At 39.4% G+C, this 19,813-nt stretch overlaps 1 protein-coding gene across 5 annotated transcripts in view; it reads right to left on the reverse strand.

Annotated features, from left to right (window-relative positions):
• Positions 1 to 324: 324 nt before the first annotated feature.
• The window catches only part of ema (C-type lectin domain containing ema), a 92,850-nt gene continuing 73,361 nt past the window's right edge, over positions 325 to 19,813 (reverse strand). For 2 of the 5 annotated variants that reach the window (XM_081732298.1, XM_081732300.1), the window contains 2 exons: positions 17,431 to 17,591; positions 325 to 1,410 (listed from right to left, as the gene is read on the reverse strand). In XM_081732298.1, the coding sequence (XP_081588424.1) occupies positions 667 to 1,410; positions 17,431 to 17,591 (905 nt within the window). In that variant the 3' untranslated portion in view covers positions 325 to 666. Of the gene's footprint in view, positions 1,411 to 10,587; positions 10,814 to 17,396; positions 17,592 to 19,813 lie in introns of those variants that run through there. The other 3 variants (XM_081732301.1, XM_081732303.1, XM_081732302.1) reach the window with 3 other exon arrangements.

Genomic DNA, 19,813 nt, shown 5'->3' on the forward strand with positions numbered 1-19,813 from the left:
CAAAATCGTAATAAAACATACCACTTCTGCTTTTTTTTTTTTATTTTTTATTTTTCCATTTCGAACACTGGTGCGAGATACTGAAAAAATCTTCCCTTTATGGCACCCCTTGCCAATTTTTATCAAGACGTCTTTCACTTGTATCTGTAAAGGGATACTTGCAGATGTTGTGAGGAATGACAAGGAGATTCATACTCATATGTGAATGATACGCTGTGTAGAGTGCGTAGGTTCAGCTAGTGAAAACACTGAAAAGGTATTTTGCCAAATTGAAATAAATAAATAATTCTCTTAAACAATGGAACGAAGAAAGGAAACAACAGCTGAGTGATTCAAATTTCTTTACTAAGAAAAACATATTATTTTCACTTTATATGTACAAAGAAGCTGCAGCAAATTAATGTAGTATTTGCATTATATACATATATTTATGGAATAATGCGTGTGTGTGTGTGTGTGTGTGTGTGTATGTGGAGGCAATATCTACAAATGATGTGGAAAGGTCACACACAATGAAATGCATTATGAAAACAATTGTCGCGCTATCAAAGTAACAACACCAGTAAAAACAACTAATCCTACATGTTCATGTATGTACACTGTTGTAAGAAATTACTGACCGTTATAGTAGCAGCAGACACAGAAACACTAACGTTTAGACAACGATCAAACTGTTTCTACGGCGCCTTTTCTTCGCGTTTTCTTGGACTTTGTTGTTGAGCTCTGCTCCACTTGATCATAGCTACCTCTACTCGTTTGAGTACAATCACCATTTTGCACGGCGTGCCTCCGTGGCGTTGCCGGAGCTAGTTTCAGTTCACTGTTTCTGTACCTCCGATGCTCAGACTGTGAGCGATGGTGAGCACTGGATGAGGATTTCCTGTGACGACTGATATGTTCTGTGACCACTTGCACTTCCTCACTGAACGGAACGAGACTAAACTCAAGCGACGGATGGACACCGCCGCTGTGACGTCGATAGCGCTGGAATGCTTCGCTACTTCTTCCACCAACCGCCAGGGCTTCCTCCCCTTTCGATGGCAGCTCCATGAATGACGTCTCTGTTTCCGGTGGCTGGCAACGAATGTCTTTTTTGGACGACGTACTGCCTCCCACGACAGTGACGCTCGTAGAGGAGCTGCTGGGAGGTAGTAGGACTGTGCCCAACACGGATGACGGATCTGAAGCTCCTACGAGAGAAATTGGAGGTGTATCTGGTGGACGTAATGTCTTCGGGGCAGGCGCATAGGCGTGTGATGAATGCTTAGGGGTGATCTCCACCGTTAGAGACGATGGGTGAGGCACTGCGTAGAGACTGCTGCTGTGTGGGGACTTCTTTGTGGGTGTTCGGATGCCATCGATGCTTCGCCGCCTTTCCACAGATGGCGCACGACTGCTTTTACCTTTTTTCTGAGGATGAAACACAAAAGAAAGAAAACTCGAGTCAGTACATAAATAGTCATAATAAACGTAATAATTTACTTAATAATTAAATGTAACAGTGAGAAGTAAACTTTATTTTCTGAAATAGAGGTAACAGTTCTGTAAAAATTTAAGTGTAAAAATACTTTCGTTTACCAAGCGTTCCATACCTTAGAATAGATGACGCAATGAAGGACAATTTTTTCCAAAATAGCTTTAACAATTAGTATGGTTTGTAAACATTAATTTCCTTTCTTTAACAATCCTTTAAGGGATTCGAGAATTAGCTAACATGTACAGAAAATTGATCGTGTCATTGGTATAACAACGATGCAGAGTTTGTCCTAACAAACGGAATGCTGTTTTTTTTTTTTTTTTCCAATATTGAATCACCCTTGAATTCCTAGGTAGGCATAGAAGACTTGTCGGTGATAAAAACACATTTATGGTAGAAACATCAGTTTTACCATTAAATTTAATATACAATGTTCTCTGCTACTCTCTTTATGGAAATTACGCTCAGTTGTTTATATTGTGTTACTATGTTCACAAGAAGGATTTTTTGATATTCAACTGACAACCATTTCACTCGATAATTATTATTATACTAGTTGAATATACCCATGCTTCGCACGGAGGCTGTATTTGGAAGTCAACGCCTGTGGGAGTATCACCATTGATCTCAGCGACCGCGAAAACTATGGATTTGATACTAATATCGGTCATTTTGGGTTATTTTTTTTTTTACATGTCTCGGTATCCCCCCCTCCCCCGCTGACTCCCGGCCCGCATACAATTGTCACTGAATTTGCAAGTCATCGCTAATGGAAGTGTCACCATTGATTTCAGCGACCGCGCAAACTATGGATTTGACACTAATATCGGTCATTTTGGATTACTTTTATGTGTCGGGGTATCGCCATGTAAAAGTTTCAAGCATCGCCATGTAAAATAAATAAATACATAAATAAATCCAGAAACGCGTTACAATTAATAAAGAACTATGCGTATATTTTTATCACTCACTGGCTTTCATTGTTAGCCAATGGAAATCAGCTAAATATCCATCTTTCCCCAAAGTAGATGAAATTCATGTTTTGTAAGTGTTGATATTGGGATGACTAACTTTTTGAATATTTCGGATTGCACAGATCTTACCCAAACTCTTTTCTCGTGGTACAAAAGCGTGGTTCGATTAAGAACTTCACAACTGATGCACAAAACAGCCTATTTTGACAAAGTAACTGTCTAGGGAAACGAAAATATATTTCAAAATGAGCATGAAACACATTTCATCAATGAAGTAATTATTTGGGGTGGAGGTTTATATATGTAAATAGATCTGAAATAAGTCTATTTTATCTACCACTGACTGGGATTAAACAGTACAAATTTGATAATCTTCACGAGCTCTATTGAGTGCAAAAATTATGTATCCAAAATTCAGTAGGTTCTCTGATTAGTGAATAATTTTCACTCATTTAGTAGCAACACAAACCACAATTTCTGATATGAAAAATCTTAACTCTGACAAGTGTCTTGAATATTAATGGGAAGTTAAATTTTTGGTTAGTTGTACAAAACAAAACTAAGAAGTCAGTAAAAGTGACCTGGCAACAATTTTACATGTAAATGAACGCACAAAATGCGGTGACCAAGAAATGTGACTTTTCCTTTTAAAAAATCAAAATAAGCTAATAATTTATGTCATCCGTTTTATACCACTATCCAAAATTTACCATAATCCTTAACAAATCTTCGGGCTACTACAGTTCCGAATTCATTGGAAACTCACTTGCGGCAAACTGCGACTGCGGTTCCCAGCCAAACTCTGTCTTGCCGCAGGAACTATTGTTTTAGTTCTGTCCACTAATTATAGCCTTTCCCCCTTAAGCACACTGTACCTTCTATCAAATACCTCAGCATCAGACGAGCTCCTTCGTGGCTAAGCGGTTAGCGTACGCACCTTTGGTGTGGAAGATCCGGGTTCGATTCCCGGCGGGAGCTCATGTAGTTCGGATTCAACGTTAATCAGTACGTCCAAGTCTCATATAGCCTCGCTGCTGAAAGCGATGTTAAAATAAAAAATAAACTCAAATCAACTCAGCATCAGACAATCTCCCAACCATTTGCTCTTCCTCTTTTTACTTAAGTGGCCCAGCGTAGCGTAGTCGTTAACGTTCTTGCCTTCGGTGCGAGCAGTCCCGGGTTCGATTCCCGGTGGGGGTACTCCGTCGAAATTGTGCAAAAAGCTTTTTCAAGCCAGCCGTACTAAGTGAGGTTTTCCTCATTTATACCAGGCAAATGCCGAGGTAGTACCTAACTTATAGGTCTCAGACCGCTTCCTTCGTTCCCCAATCCTTTCTTTCTTCCCTCTCCCCGGATAATGTTATAGCCGAGGGACATCATGCCTCATACGTAACGGGCTAACATGGCCATAGATGCCGAAAGCCTAGAAATTTAAATCCTAAAATATTTTTACTTAAATCCAATATTGTTGTTTCTTTCCCTATTAAACGTCACTGATTTTCTATTTGATCCACTTAATTTTTTTCTATTTTTCTCCATATCCACATTTCGAAAAGTTGTTATTGTTTTTCGTCGCTTTTGAGTACTCACTGGTAAAACAAGCATCGAAAAATTTCAGTACGCTTGTCAACAAGTAGCCGGGCCGCGGTGGCTCAGTGGTAGAGCGTTTACCTCTGGTGCTTGGGGTCCCGGGTTCGATCCCAACCCCCGCCAAGTGAACTTTGTGGTGGACAAACACCATGTGCGTGGGTTCTCTCGGGGTTCTCCCGTTTCCTCCCACTTTCTTCATTCCACCATTTCATTCATTACTCATCATCACCGTCTCCTTTAGCCTAACCGGCATAACCGTGGGACGTAAAACTCAAACATTTCATTTCATTTCATTTTTGTCAACAAGTAACTTTCACAGATGTTCAAAACAAGAATAATGTAATGACGTGTGAGATATAAGAAGATACTTTTGCCAACATTTAGTTTTTAAGCTAATTACAGTGATTATCCAGAGGCTCTATAAAACAGGAAGACTGTAAGATTTAAAATGCTCAGAAGAATTCTATTTTCCTCGAACATCCGTCTAATTTGACACAAATATTTTAATTTAAAAATATGACAGAAAAGCACAATGATTATATAAGACAATACTGAATTTATATTTACTGCTTATAGCTTATTTCGATGCACATTATTAAATTTTTCACTTAAAAACTTATCTCTACTTATAAGCATACCATACACATAAGCTTTAACAACAACGCTACATTTAATTCCTACCTCATACTATATTTTACGATTTTACTTGAATATTCTTTCTTAGTTTATGTCAGGAAGCGTACTATACAACTGTACAAAACCTTTTCCACCTAGTTATCAGCTAGTTTACAAAACAAATTTTGTGACATTCACTGCCATTATGTGGAGAATTTAAATTCCACATTTGCAGAAATACTGAGCAGAAATAAAATTTCAAACAAAATACACAGTAAGTGACAGCAAGTGGTAGGTAAATCACAAAAAGTAGATTCTGAACATGCTACTGAAGATACAAGGTTTTTTCTGAAATATGTACAATCCGCGGCAAAAAACCTGCAACATGAGAATGTAAGTTTATTGTGATAGTACGCCTAACAGCACAGTGAATCAACATAACGTCTAAGTGGCACGAATCACGCCAGGATAAACTTCGGCGTCCTCCCGTGAACACTTATTTTGGAACAAAAGACTTCGTCATTTCACAATAAACTTACATGATTATGTTGCAGGTTTTTTGCCGCTGATTGTACAACAGAACTAAGAAAAAAAGTCTAAGAAAAGAAGGATATTTAATAAAAATTAACAATTATAGAATAGTAACGCTCCTTTGGTGTAGTCGGTAAGACGTCTATCTATCAACAAGATAGCCCGGATTCGATTCCTGGTGGGGACGATATTTATTCTCTCATTCTAGCCAAGTTTTCGGGGTAGCTGGGCAATGATTGCTTTCTGTGTCCAGCTGGGGCTTATTTGTTAAAGCTACTAGTCTTGGAATACCTGTTTTACAAGTCGTAAAATATTGTGAAGTAAATGCGAATGCTGGTATCTCTAATTTGTCACGATTTATGGTTTGTACAATTGTAAAACATTTGATTTCCAACAGTTTTACACTAGCGTTACAGGCGTCGTCCCACCATCTCCTACACGTAGTTCGCAGGGCTTAAGTCAGGAGGGCTCAGGACAAGATAGAAGGCATATACCGAGTAGAGCACTCTGGGTTGCTCTGGCAGTATGGGAACGTAGTTATTCTTCTGGAAGATGAGGTGCTGGAAAATATCCAAGTGAAGGCGGAATACAGGACTGACAACGTCACGGATGTACGACGACAGTCATATTTCCCGGAATGAAGACCAGAGGTGAGCGTGATGTGTAGCTTATTACCTTTCACCAGAATGCTGGTACAGTATGGTGAGTGCAAACTCACTGGATTTACCTGCTCACTTACATGTCTACGGATACGCACACTGTATCACTGTCTCCGGAGCAAAACGAGACTCATCGGTAAATTCCAGTGCCCTCCCTGCCGATACCACAAGATATTCTTGCGAATAAGCAGGTGTCAGGAGTATTTATGAGAGGAACGCGGGGATTTTCCTATGGCAAACAATCGATTCTTTAGTGTTCGTGGGTTCATATGGAGAGACACGATAGCTCTGATTACAATGGCGATCATAATCCTGTCAGTTATAGTGGTCTGAACGATTCTTCTGTCGAGGTGCACTGCGATGCGATGCGGAACACAGAAGGGGCGTTTATTGTGGGAACGCTTTCCCTCCCATCGTATACATCACTAATACCTAATAATAACCCATTCGAGCGGCAACTCTATGAATCAACTATTCGGCTTCTTGCATCTCCAGTATAAGCCCACGCTCGAAGCAAATTTTGCCCAACAGGCGTTCGGTTGCGTCGTTCTGGTAAAGCAGAGACAGATTGATGGTGATACAGACTGTGGTTCTTTCACACATAAATAACACTCGTCACCTCGTCATGTTGTCACTGAACGACTGCGAACGGACGGTTAGTTGATTAGTATTTAGCGTGTTTTTCAGTAGCGGATCTACAGCTTAACGTGGGGTCCAAATCATGTGGATTCCCACCAGGAATCGAACCTGGATCTCCCGCGTCGAAGACGCGTATGCTAATCATATAGCCAGGAGGGACACACGGATATTACAGTGAAGCGGGCGCATAATTGGGCATTGGTAGTGTAACTAAGTGAGCGCACGATAAGTATTGTGTTGCCTGTACGTTAGGTATACACGCAAGATCAGGTCAACCGGGATCAAGGACTTTGCCCTCTAAATCAGCAAATGAGATTGACAGATTAACATGAACTGTCCAGTGATACGAGGAGCATACTGGAAGTCGTGAGCAACATGTTTTCACAACCGTAATCTTTGGTTGTAAGTGAAACCAAGTATATCATCCCAATCTACAGACCTTTTTTTCTTTCCTTCCACACGTTGACGCTATTTGTTGCTAACAAGTGACCAGACAGGATTTCCAAAATGGCGGGCTGCGATGTTTACTTTCGACAGCATGCTGTGATTGAATTCCTTGTTAAAGAGGACCAATCTGCTTCTGAAATTCACCGCAGACTGCAGCGTGCCTATGGAGATGAGTGCCATCACGACTTTCAGTATGCTCCTCATATTTACAGCGGAAGTGTACTCGACGTCAGAAAGAAGCCTGTGCAACAAGCCACAACACCTTTGGGACCATATTGCATTCTCTGATGAAAGCAAATTTTTGCCAATTCTGCGACAGCGGTACTATAGTGATCACGACGGCTCGTGAAGATTGGGCTTTGCACCAATCATAGAAATGTTTAAGTTAACCTCTGATACATCGAAAGATTTCGGTACGATTCTAGGAGCTGCCTTCTGAACGCACATTTGAGAAAACGTCAAACAGCACAAGTTCATCAAGATGCTGCCAAACTTTGAAGACATATGGCGAATAAGTAAGAAAGGAGGAGAAAAAGGCTATACAACAACAGAACTATAAACAACTAAAAATGGAACGGTAACAATTATTTCAATTAACAGGTAACAATAATAACAAATATGTATAAACCATTAACAAAACAAAACGTACCCTCCGGAGATGTTCTCCGCATAGCAGAAGAGACGAAAGTGGCAGAATTTCATAGACAGGGGTTGACCATCGGAACACACCCTTGCGTTCCATTGACTTGTAAAATCGGTAAATCTATGTCAAGCTTCACGATTTCTTGTAATCACTATAGGTGGAAGTTATCGATAGACTACAATTCATCACTATACGGTGAAACAGGCAGCGTAAGTGTCATGGTGTAAAATGTAATTTTGGTAAAGATAGTCGTAGTAACTTAATTTTTTCTGACAGGCAGATCAATGATCAAAAATGCATCGCGGTACTCCTAGATAGACTGCTACTCTTCTTTGAACTCGGGAAGCCACTCATGAATAACGGGACACTATGTTACAGGGCAAAGCTAACACCTGATTAAAGAGGCAAAGTGGGGTTTAAAGTCTGCCATGGCATTTACAACCCCCAGACATGAATCGTACATGAAATGTTTGGCATCTTTTACAACTAAAATAGCGAAACTGGTTATAGAAACAATCACTCTGTGGCGAATGGTGCCCCTACCACAGGATGTCATCGATCCCTTACCAGCTAACATGCTGCCAAAAGAGCCTCCTGCCTAGAATTAACTCCAGAATCAGAAATGGTTCCTTGTCTGTATTGATAAGTAGCAATGACCAGCCTATTTATTTATGCTAGGATACTAAGATTTTTAATATGGTAGCAATAAGTAGCAGGTGCTATTAACTAAACATATAAGCACAAACAATCTTATATTTTTTTCATATTGTGAAATATTTTCTCTAAAATCTAATACAAAGTTTAGTAAATAGTGCTCACTACGGCTCAGGTACACAGTTTTCGAAGTGACATGCTAGGTTTCGGTATTGCATACACTTTTTACGGGTTTAGATCGCACTGATTTATAAATATGCACATGAAATATATATAGGGTGTCTCAAAAGTCCCCTGACATAAAATAACTGTTATTATCAGAGTTACAACAAGATGTACGAGAGAAAACAGTCTCCAAATTTAATGTTTTTAATCTAAAGTGAAGGTTTTTTTTTTTTTTTTTTTTTTTTTTTTTTTTTTTTTTTTTTTTTTTTAAATCGGAAGAGCCGTTTGGGATGTACACACTTTATGCGCCCAATGTTAAATAAAAATGTAACGTTGTCATTTACTTGGACTCACAACTTAAGTGAATGAGGTTACTTCTTTTACGCTAACGCGTCGATGGCCAGCTCCCATTTCAAACATGGCCCCATTCACCATCCTCTTACAAAATTTATCCACCTCCCGCTTCGCCCTGCCCTCCCCCCAGCCCCTCTATTATGGCAACGTTGCATTTTCATTTAACATTGAGCTCATAAAGAATGTACAACCCAAACGGCTCGTCCGATTAAAAAAAAATCCTTCACTTTAGATTGAAAATATAAGATTTGGAGATGGTTTCCCCTCTTACATTTTGTTGTAAATCTGATGATAACTGAATTACTCTATGAGAAGGGACTTCTCAGACATCCTTTCTCTCTCTCTCTCTCTGGATGCAAATAACCACTCGCCTGGGGCGAGTAGTTCATCGGTGCGGGCGAGTATTTAATATCATACCGGAGATAAGTAAATAATTTTTATTGTGAATGTGGGCTAGTAGCATTTTTCTTGGGCTAGTAAAATTGTGTTGCTTATTTGCATCCCTAAACTTCTGTTTTCCCACTTCGAACACTGGCTACACTAACTGGCATCTAAATTAATCAATTTCTACTGAAAACGTTCCTTATATTATTCAACAATTGAACATAAGGTACCAAAGGAGCAATCTCTCTTTTGAATAGAATACTCACAAATATGACGTTTATTTCATACGCATCAACAGATAAGTTAAACAGCCAGTTCAACAAAAAGAAATCCATCAGCTTCAGAATTATCCACAAATTACATGTTTTCGATGCTATAACCTGTTAGTTAACAAAATATTAGGTTCTGACACTATAATAGTTTATTACAGGGAAAAAACACATAAAAACTTTGAAACTCCCCTAGAACTTGCGCGCAATTGTCCGGAAGTTTGCAACAATGAAAGAAATAGTTTGAAGAGAAATCGACAGGGGGTAATACCGAAGTGGTACGCTATACAGGGCCGGAGCAGTAGTGTAAAAAAAGCGGCATTAAAAAGGAACAGTGATGATCTGTTATTTGTTTTCTAAGTAAATGGAGAGAAAAGTCATCGAAATTCATGTAAGAATAAACTCTAGTGAACAGTAAAAAGGATCACCCACTAGAAATTTCAATTTCGCCCGGTACAGTCAACCGCTGGAGGATGTTTTCTGTCATCTAACTGTGAGAAGTATAACTTCTACTATTTTTGTTTCAATTGTAGAGAATGGGTTATGGATACCAACCGTTAAAGTCACCGTTACCCATTAAGATGTTAACGAATGGACTCCATTAACCGAACTCCGCTGATAGAATTCAAAAAGTGAAATATTTCAGTCTAACGTCCCACGATTACGACCTTTTGGCTACGGGAGACGGATGATGATAGAAGAATTGGTACATGAGAACGTAGGAGGAAACGGGAGGATCCCGAGAAAATCTATACACACAATGTTGTCTACCAGAAACTTTACTAGCTGGGGATCGCCTCAGGGACTCCACGCACCAGAAGTAAGCGGTCTACCATTGAGCCACCGTGCCCCGGAACAAAAGGCAACAAATCGCTTCCGTTCAAGAAATATCGAGAGAAATGACGGATGTACTGACATTAGAATATAATAAGTCCCACTTGTGTTATCTTAATAAATAATATGAAGTTCACGGATTATCCTCTGATTATTAATTTATCTTTCAGATTTCAACATCCATCTCTAACAACTGATTCTCACGTGTATAGTTCACGTCACTGTCAACGTTAACAGAATGTGCTGCCATCTGTTGCTGATTAGCACGACTTTATACGCACCTTACGTAGAATATAAGCGTATCAAAAAGGAACTGACACACTTCTAAGTGTTGTAAATAGAAAAGAAAGAATTCTTATTGAAATTAAATAGAAAAATAATAAGTCCTTTATTTCGCTTTATAGTAGGACAAGGCGAAGCTTTTTACAAATTATTGGGACAACATATATTTACAATATAAGGGTTTACTTTGATTTATTCTACTTTTGTATTCGTCGTACTGAAACACCTTTCCGCTTTCAAATCTGTTCTGTTTCTTCCAATTTCGATTTTTTGGCTCCTCACGACAATTCAGCTTCCTACAACATAAAGAGCTACTGTGAAATATGCTTATAATTAAATCAAAAACAATCTGTTTTACTCGCTTTCGTCGCTCTTAATAGATATTTTGTTATAAGTCAAAGCCGTCGATATGCTTGAGAAAGCCCGTTACAAAATATAACAATTTGACTATATGTTCTTAATAAGAAATAAAGACTTTTGAGGTTTGCTTTTATGTGAATGTTCTTTAATTTTCTTTAAGGTTGGTTTAAAGGGACAAGTTTTCCCGATAGGTGTCACTACATTCTTCGTATCTCTCTCATATATTTTTTACCTTTCACAAAAATGCACGATTTCTCTTATAAATTTCAACTTAGAGACTTCAAATTTTTAGAGAAGGAACTTCATAACATATCGAAGGCAACAATCCGTACCGATTTTTTATTTAGAATTTTCTTCATTGTTGAAATGGCTTGATTCTTGAAATGGATATCCAAATCTTTAATAATATAACTATTTCAACAATGAATAAAATTCTAAATAAATCGGCACGGATTGTTGTCTTCAATAGATTACGAAGTTTCTTCTTTAAAAATAGACGAAGTCTCTAGGTCGAAATTTGTAAGAGAAATTGTGAATTTTCATGAAAGGTAAAAAATACATAAGAGAGATACGAATACTGTAGTGACATCTACCGGCAAAGCTTGTCCCTTTACATCAACCTTAATGTGTTATTCCCAATTTTTCGTATTCTTCTCGCATTTAAAATAATAATAATCCAGTTTACGAATATATTTGCAGTTAGGCAGATGAAAATATTTAAAGGAGGATCTCAGCAACTAGAGAATTATTCGAAGACGTGATTTTATTGATATACGAGGGTCGTTCGGAAAGTAACCTCCGATTGGTTAAAAAAGAAACACCGAAATAAATAAGAATTTATTATATACCAGTTCTTTGTTCTATTTTTCAACATAGTTTCTATAAACAATCAAGCACTTATTATATCTCTGCATTAGCTTAGAAATTCTATCAGCATAAAAATCTCCCGCCTGTGTTTTGAGCCAGCCTGTGACCGCATGTTTCAGCTCCTGATCGCCGCCAAAGCGCTTAGATCCAAGCCACTTCTTCCGAGATTGTCAAATGTCGATTTTCACGAACTTTTCCATCAATTTTCTGAAGGAGTTCATCAGTGACCACTGATGGCCTGCCATTTCTCTCTTCGTCATGAATGTTTGTTCGTTCACTTTTAAATGAACAAAGCATTCACGAACAACTCCTTCACTCATCATACTTGGCCCATTATTGTTTGCGTATAACAGCTAGCGCCTCGCACTTGGCGGGACTTTCTATTGTAGCACACATTTTGAGACCAGGCAAATGCCGGGATGGTACCTACTGAACAGGCCCTGGCCGATACCTTCCCAAATCCTTTCCATTGTTGTTGTTGTTGTTGTTGTTGTTAGGTATCCAGTATAAAATGGCTTCTGAGCTGTATCTGGTGATTGTTAAATAAATAAAATAAATAAATAATAATAAAGTGGAGTTAGTGATCAGACAACCTTCACTCTACCACAGCTGGATGCAGACTGATCTACCGCGCACGTCTATGCAAAGATGGTAGCGCTGTTCCCACTACTTCACGCAGTGACCAATCGGAGGTTACTTTTCCGAATGCACCTCGTACATTTCATTTCTTCCTCAATCTATCAAATAATATGTGTTTTTATTATTATATTAATTCACTACATTTTACTTCCATAATATGAACACTTATACGAGTTGATCCTTCCGCTGCAAGATCCAGAAAAAGGCTAGTTGATTATAGCTTGTTGAAAACGTACATATACAGGGTGCGGATGAAGTCCCGAAACGGTCTAATATCTCGTGAAGTATAAAGATCAGCAAAAACAAAAATAAAACGTGTTAAATAGTTCTGAAAAAGCTATCCCCACCCCCTTCGTGGGTACGGACGGTAACTTTAAAATTTTAAATGGGAACCGCTATTTCTTATTGCACATTTGGATTTCCAGTAAAAGTGACAGAGATTTGAACCAATTCGCAGATGGCACTTGAATCGACATAAAAAAAAAGCGATGAGAAAAAAAGGTAACGAAAATGCTAAATGTCAGTCTCTGTGGTCGTACGGTTAGCGGATTGAATTGCGGAGTCAGAGGTTCTGAGTTCGATCCCCGTACAAGGCAATCTTTTATCTTCCCAAATAAATTACATACGTTTTAACCTCAATTAGTACTTTTTTTGACGTTTTAACCTCAATTAGTACTTTTTTTGAAGTTACATAGAATACAAATTTCGGTAACTGTTTTGCAAACTAGTTTTATGAACTAGTTCTTAGTAATAGTGTTATTAGGGTTAATGTTCATAGAGTTACTTACAACAACAACAACAACAAAAAAAAGTCGCCATTTGCATTTTCATACAAATTAATAAATATGGACAAATACATTATTTTTATCGAAGTTAAAATGTATGAATTCATTATTTGGGTATAAAAAATTTACATTAAAAAAGTTACTCTGCGGGAATCGAACTCAAGACCTCTGATTTCGCAGTCCAATACGCTAACCGTAGGGCCACAGAGTACAGCACTGAAATGCCAGATTTTCATAACGTTTTGCCGCCCCCTTTTGTGTATGTGTGTCGATTCAAGTGCCATGCTGAAGGCACTGTTTTCAATTTTGGGTCAACATTGTCTCTTTTTCTGGCAAATCCAAACGTGCAGTAACAAATGGGGGTTTCCATTTAAAATTTTAGTTACCCCCCGAACCCCCGAAAGGGATGGAAATAGGAGATTGCGTTCGGTATCATTGGATAGTTTTTTCAAAGCTATTTAACATCTGTTATTTTTGGTTTGCTGATCTGTAGATTTCGCGAGATATTGGACCGTTCCGGGACTTTTTCCGCACCCTGTATATAAAATGTGCGGTAAAAATGACCTTATACTTAGATCAGGGAATGAAATAAAGGTAATATTGACAATGTAATCATGTGAGCGCATTGACATGTAACCTGTTGCACTGTTCCCTTTTCTTCCTTCGGCTCTACATGTCGTTTGTTACTGTATCGTAAGGTTCTGTCGAGTATAGAGTATCTTGCAAAGTTACTGGCATATAGGCATATAGGTTTTCTGCTTGATATGTGAAGTTAATGTAGAAGAATGGGTGTACGCAGTGGCGAAGCGTGTGTTCATCGTTCGTAATTACTGGCAGACAATCTCATTTACGCAACGTTAAACAATTTTTGACAATATTTGGCGTTAGAAAGTTCCTTGCAAAGCAGGTACGTACAAATTAGATAAAGATACACATTAAGACTGGTTCCATCCAAGTGGCAAGCCATCTCTCAGAATGCAAGCATATTAGCCTTACAACAGCCACATGCGATTACCAACAGTCACTACTATACTCAAGAAACACAGGTATGGCACATTCAGACACCCCACAATTGGTCCGATTCATGGCACCTTGAACACTGCCCGAAATTTACAAATTTTCAACGAATTTCTGAACCACCTTGATGGCTGTGTGTTGCACAATATGGTACTTTACAACAAATAATTTTACATATCATGCCTCGCATAAAAGCAAACTGTATTGTATAAAATTTCATTAACTTGGAAGAACGTGTATCCACCAATATCTTCTTGCTATTTTCCAGATCTTGCAGAGAAAGAATAGCCGTGTATTTTGGGCCATAAAAACCACACAATATAAATTAAACAAACAAATGAACACAAGCTATTTCTACTGGCCTTACACAAATGAAGTGCCTATACTACCTCTCTATTAGATGACATAACCTCTTTACTTATTCCTCAGTGAAGTGACACAAATTTTTGTGCTATAATAATCCTAAAAGTGAATGTCTATGAATAGTTGTCAGCAAAAGTGGATGCTATGTGTACAATTTCCATCAATAACTTTTAAATGAAGACAGCTATCGTATCTGCATGTGGAGAACATGCACTTTACAAGAAAAAAAGAGAACTACGTATTTATTTATTTAGCAAACTTCATAAACAGCTTGCGAGGGTAATTTTACACAGGAGTCATTAACAATAATGGGATTTAGGATTTAGATTTCTGGGCTTCCGGCATCTATGGCCATATTGTCCGTCACGTATGAGGGATGACGTCTCTCCGGGGAAAGAGAAGGAAGGAAGCAGAATGGAACCTATAAGTTAAGTACCATCCCGACATTTGCCTGGTGTTACACTTTTTCGACCAAGTGCTCCCACCGGGAATCGAACCCGGGACCGCTCGCTCGTACCGAAGGTGAAAGTGTTAGCGATTACGCTTTAACCATAATGGGAAAGAAAGGAAGAAAGACACCTCAGATCTTATATTTAAAGATATCCCCGATTGGTTAATTGCAGTTTAGAGTCCGTTTCAGCACCGAGGATATATGAGATGTGAACTTACAGTTTAACGTTGAATCTGAATACAAGAGTTGCTACCAGGAATCAAACGCGGGTCTTCCGCACAGAAGATGCTAACCATATGCCACGAGGGAGTTCACTATCCCCGAATGCTCAGTAACAACATTAATACTAGCCTAAGACAACTCGGCAGGGTGATGCATTTATACATGAGACAGCTCCCTCGAAATGCATGCAACCGTAAGTACGAGGCGTATCCTGAAAGTAACTTTCCCACGCGTCCCATAGTTAGGGAACCGTATGTTAATCGAAGTGACTGCATACACGTGAGAGAGTAAGATCCTAGCATGCCGCATGCACCAGCGGACCTTCCCTAGTGCTCTCAGTAGCGTCGTGGCAGTGGTTGAAGATGGATGTAACGTTCCTATTCTTCCAGCTCCCGCCGCTTGTGAAGTGTGAGCAGTAATAAAGTTTTTGAATGCACAGGGCATAGCGCCGATTGAAATCCATCGTTAGCTGTGCCAGGTCTATGGGCCTATAGTCATAACAAAGCAGATGGTTGCGTTGCTGATGTAGACAATTTGCAGCAGGACGCCAAAATGTGCATGCACAGTGGGAGGCCAACCGTCATCACAGACGACCTTGTAGATCTTGTTCGGGAACGCATCATACAGAATCCTCAAGATTTTGTCAGGTCAGCATTAGGATTTTCAAAATGACGGAGGAAGTTGTCAAACAGTAGTTTCAATCTCAGGCAGCCGTTCTATGACACAGGTATAGTAGACAAGTTGATTCAGTATGACAAATGTCTGAATTCCGGTGTTCAATATGTTGAAAAATAGTCAAACACATCCTGTATCTGGTACAATAAATGTTCCCATTCAATTATGTTTTATTTCTGTTCAAGGCATTAGGGAAAGTTACTTTCTGGATGCGCCTCGTACTTACATTAATTGGTAACAGAACGTGGGGAACATTCCTTAACATTAACTTCTATTTCATTAATTTACATGATCCTGTAACAACACAGTAATTGATATGTACTAACTATTTCGAATGTATCCTTCCTCATTAGGACTAGGCTTTTTGTCTCTTCACGTGAAGGAAATGGGCCACACTTATTACTGCATCACATTAAAGAATAAAAAGCCTAACTCTACTCTGACGAACAATATTCGAGAAAATTTTCGAGATATTTAGTACATATCAATTGTGGGTTTTACAGTAACATAAGGTTAACAATGCTGTGCCGTAAGGGGTGGGAAGCGACGACCCCGGGAGCAGAAGTAAGGGGGCGCAAAATTCGGGAGGAAAAAAGAAAAGGAGAGAAAACAGGAGAAAGGAAAAATTACTTGAAATATTTTAGATCAACAGCAGTATCTTCAATCTAATATTTAATTTGACTAAGGTCAGATATATACTTTTTGCGTTCCTAGACACTTGTCATAAGCGCCTCACTCGTATATAAAATGGAAGGGAAAAATTAATAAAAAGTGCTCAAAATCAAGGAAAAGCAGGGTTTATTTTAGAAAGTTTTGTTACGCTTCGCGCCAACAGCGCTTCGTGGCTGGTCTGTCGACCTCACTCATATGTACAGGGGTGCCGTCGTACTGATTTTCCACGACACGGCACTGCAGGTAAAATAAAGTAAGAGTTAATATTCTCATTAAGTCAGAGTATAACAAATTTAGGTGTATATGGAAGTGAATTCCAACTTCACCCACTGGTTTGGTCGCGAAACAGCCTCAACTCTTTCAACGTTCGCTGAAAAGTACTGTACCTTAGACAATATTAATTTATTTGAAAGTTTGTATAATCGAAAAAAATACTTCCAGCTGAGACCTTCCATTTAGGGTACCTAAACTGCTACATGTTACACTTTTTTCCTTACCAAAGAAGGGCTCGCATTATAAATACATACACCACATATATGCGTGAAGGTAACGTTTGAGTGCCAATTTTCCTGTAACTTAAACAAACACGGTTATCTTTTCCGAATGACAAGCGGAAATTCAAATTGATCCATTCATTCCGGAGCTTTTCAGAAAAAAATGTGCACACAAGTATCCACTTTTGCAAACGGGTGCCCATACCATACCTAACTTTTCTAATAAACGAAGAAAATAGTAAGACCAAAGGAAGAAGAGAAACAGAGAGACGGAGACAGAAGTGAAGCTCTACACATGTGAACATGCACCGCCCCTGCGACCAGGGACACTTACTGTGAGAGCTGTCTCCTTGTTGAGCGGCGCCTACCTTGCTGCCTCGGGGGCTCCCGGATCCTTGCTCCGGCGACTGGCTCATGTCCTCCAAAGGAATCTCCTCGCTGCGGGGACGGGGGAGGCGAGGAGAGCCCTCCCGAGATCTGCTGCCACCGCCACTGCCTCCCGACTGACGACTGCTACTTGGCTGACGATCTGGAAACAAAGACCACAAATATATAGGAACAATAATTACCAGTACAGAGTAAACTGAAGTTGGTATTTAGTAAATAGGATAAGGGAAAATAGTGCTGCACTTATTTTCCAGTAACATTGGATGAACAGTGTTGCTAACCCAACAAGATTTTATTATTTTAACTGGCACAACGTAATCCTATTACAGATTTTAAATTCGCGCTCAAAAAAAGAAAAAAAATCTAATGCACCATATTTGTCATTCAGAGTTCCAGCCTAGGCTACTACATCATCACAAACTCCTGACATAGGTAAATTGGTATACGGACAAAATCTCGCGGCCGAAACATCGCCGCCCAAAACCTCGCGGGACAAAATCTCGCCGGGCCAAAACCTCGCGTGGCCAAAACCTCGCTTCCCAAAACCTCGCGGGACAAAATCTCGCAGGGCCAAAACCTCGCGTGGCCAAAACCTCGCCGCCTAAAACCTCGCGGGACAAAATCTCGCCGGGCCAAAACCTCGCGTGGCCAAAACCTCGCCGCCCAAAACCTCGCGGGACAAAATCTCGCCGGGCTAAAACCTCGCCGCCCAAAATCTCGCCGTGCCAAACCTCGCCGCGAATGAAACTTTTCTTTAAAATTTACCCAATGTGTTCCCTAATATGCAATTCCACATTACAAATAATAATAATAATAATAATAATAATAATAATAATAATAATAATAATAATAATAATAATAATAATAATAATAATAATAAGATACAAAACATCGTGTGCGTGGGCTTTCTCGGGTTATTCCCGTTTCCTTCCACTTTCTTTATTCGATCATTTCCTTCATCCTGGTCATCTACGTCTCCTTTAACCTATAGGACATAATCAAGGGACGTCGTAAAAACTCATATATTGTTTCATATTTTCATAAATATTATTAGATTTTTGTTAAAATTTTAAGTTTTTGGATGTTCCAAAGTTCACGAAACTAACATCGTTAGTTGTCATTACTTTCCTTATGCAGATTTTCTTTCCCTATAACCAGTTTAAAAACATCCTGTCGCCCTACCTTCACATTGAAATCCTCTAATACAGAAATAGAATTTTCATATGGTATCGCGGGACTTGGTCAAATACCCGTGATACTTCTTGTGAAACAGCGTCTTTTATACCGTCATCCTTATCATCTGTTGGAACATTTACATTTTGGTCAGGCGAGATTTTGGGTATGGCGATATTTTGGGGCGCGAGGTTTTGGTCCGGCGAGATTTTGGCCCGCGAGGTTTTGGGTGGCGAGGTTTTGGCCAGGCGAGGTTTTGGCCCCGCGAGATTCTGGCCCGCGACGTTTTGGGCGGCGAGGTTTTGGCCAGGCGGGGTTTTGGCCCGGCGAGATTTTGTCCCGCGAGGTTTTGGGCGGCGAGGTTTTGGCCAGGCGAGGTTTCGACCTGGCGAGATTTTGGGCCGCGAGGTTTTGGGAGGCGAGGTTTTGGCCAGGCGAGGTTTTGGTCCGCGAGGTTGTCGCCGCGAGGTTCTGGCCGCGAGGTTTTGTACCCAAACCAGGTAAATTTTAAGTATCTTACAACAGTAAAACGCAAGGAAGAAAGGAAACACAGTATTGTTGTATATTTAGAATATCATAATGACAAATCATAACTACACTCGGATCAAAATAAGGAAAATTGACATTTGCAGGAGCACATGTTACCCTTTTGTCACCCGTGAATATTCCACTGAGGCGTCCACTGTACTCTTACTTCGGTTGACAAATATTTCTGAACATGTGGTACAAGGCAACAACACTGTAATGATGTCCCTTCCTACAATAACTTTTTAATTGTAAGCACTACGACTTTTTCACTGGATCCCTCTCTCAGTGAGCTTAACAATCCCGTGACGTAGGTTCCCTTCTCAGTACAAATTTCCACGTAGTTTCGAATTAACAATTAATTTCTAGTTCTGATCCGGGTTTAGGATTAAAGTTATACCGGAATAAAAATCGGAATATTGTAAAAGTTCTGTATCTTGAAACAAAAACAAAAAATCTGTAACTACCATACTTTATTATATAGAAACAGTAGCGTCATTTCAGATTTGGCTTGGGGGAGGGGGGGGAAATACCCCTTGATATAAGTAATGTGAGTAGACCCGTTGCTCACTGATACTACTACTCTATTGATAAAATCTATATAAATCTCAAACTCAGGGGAGCAAATGATCCTTCCTGCCCCCTAAATGACGCCCCTGTGCAGAA

Source organism: Thermobia domestica, chromosome 11 (genome assembly GCF_964235325.1).
Source record: "Thermobia domestica chromosome 11, izTheDome1.hap1.1, whole genome shotgun sequence".
NCBI classification, from domain to species: Eukaryota; Metazoa; Arthropoda; class Insecta; order Zygentoma; family Lepismatidae; genus Thermobia; species Thermobia domestica.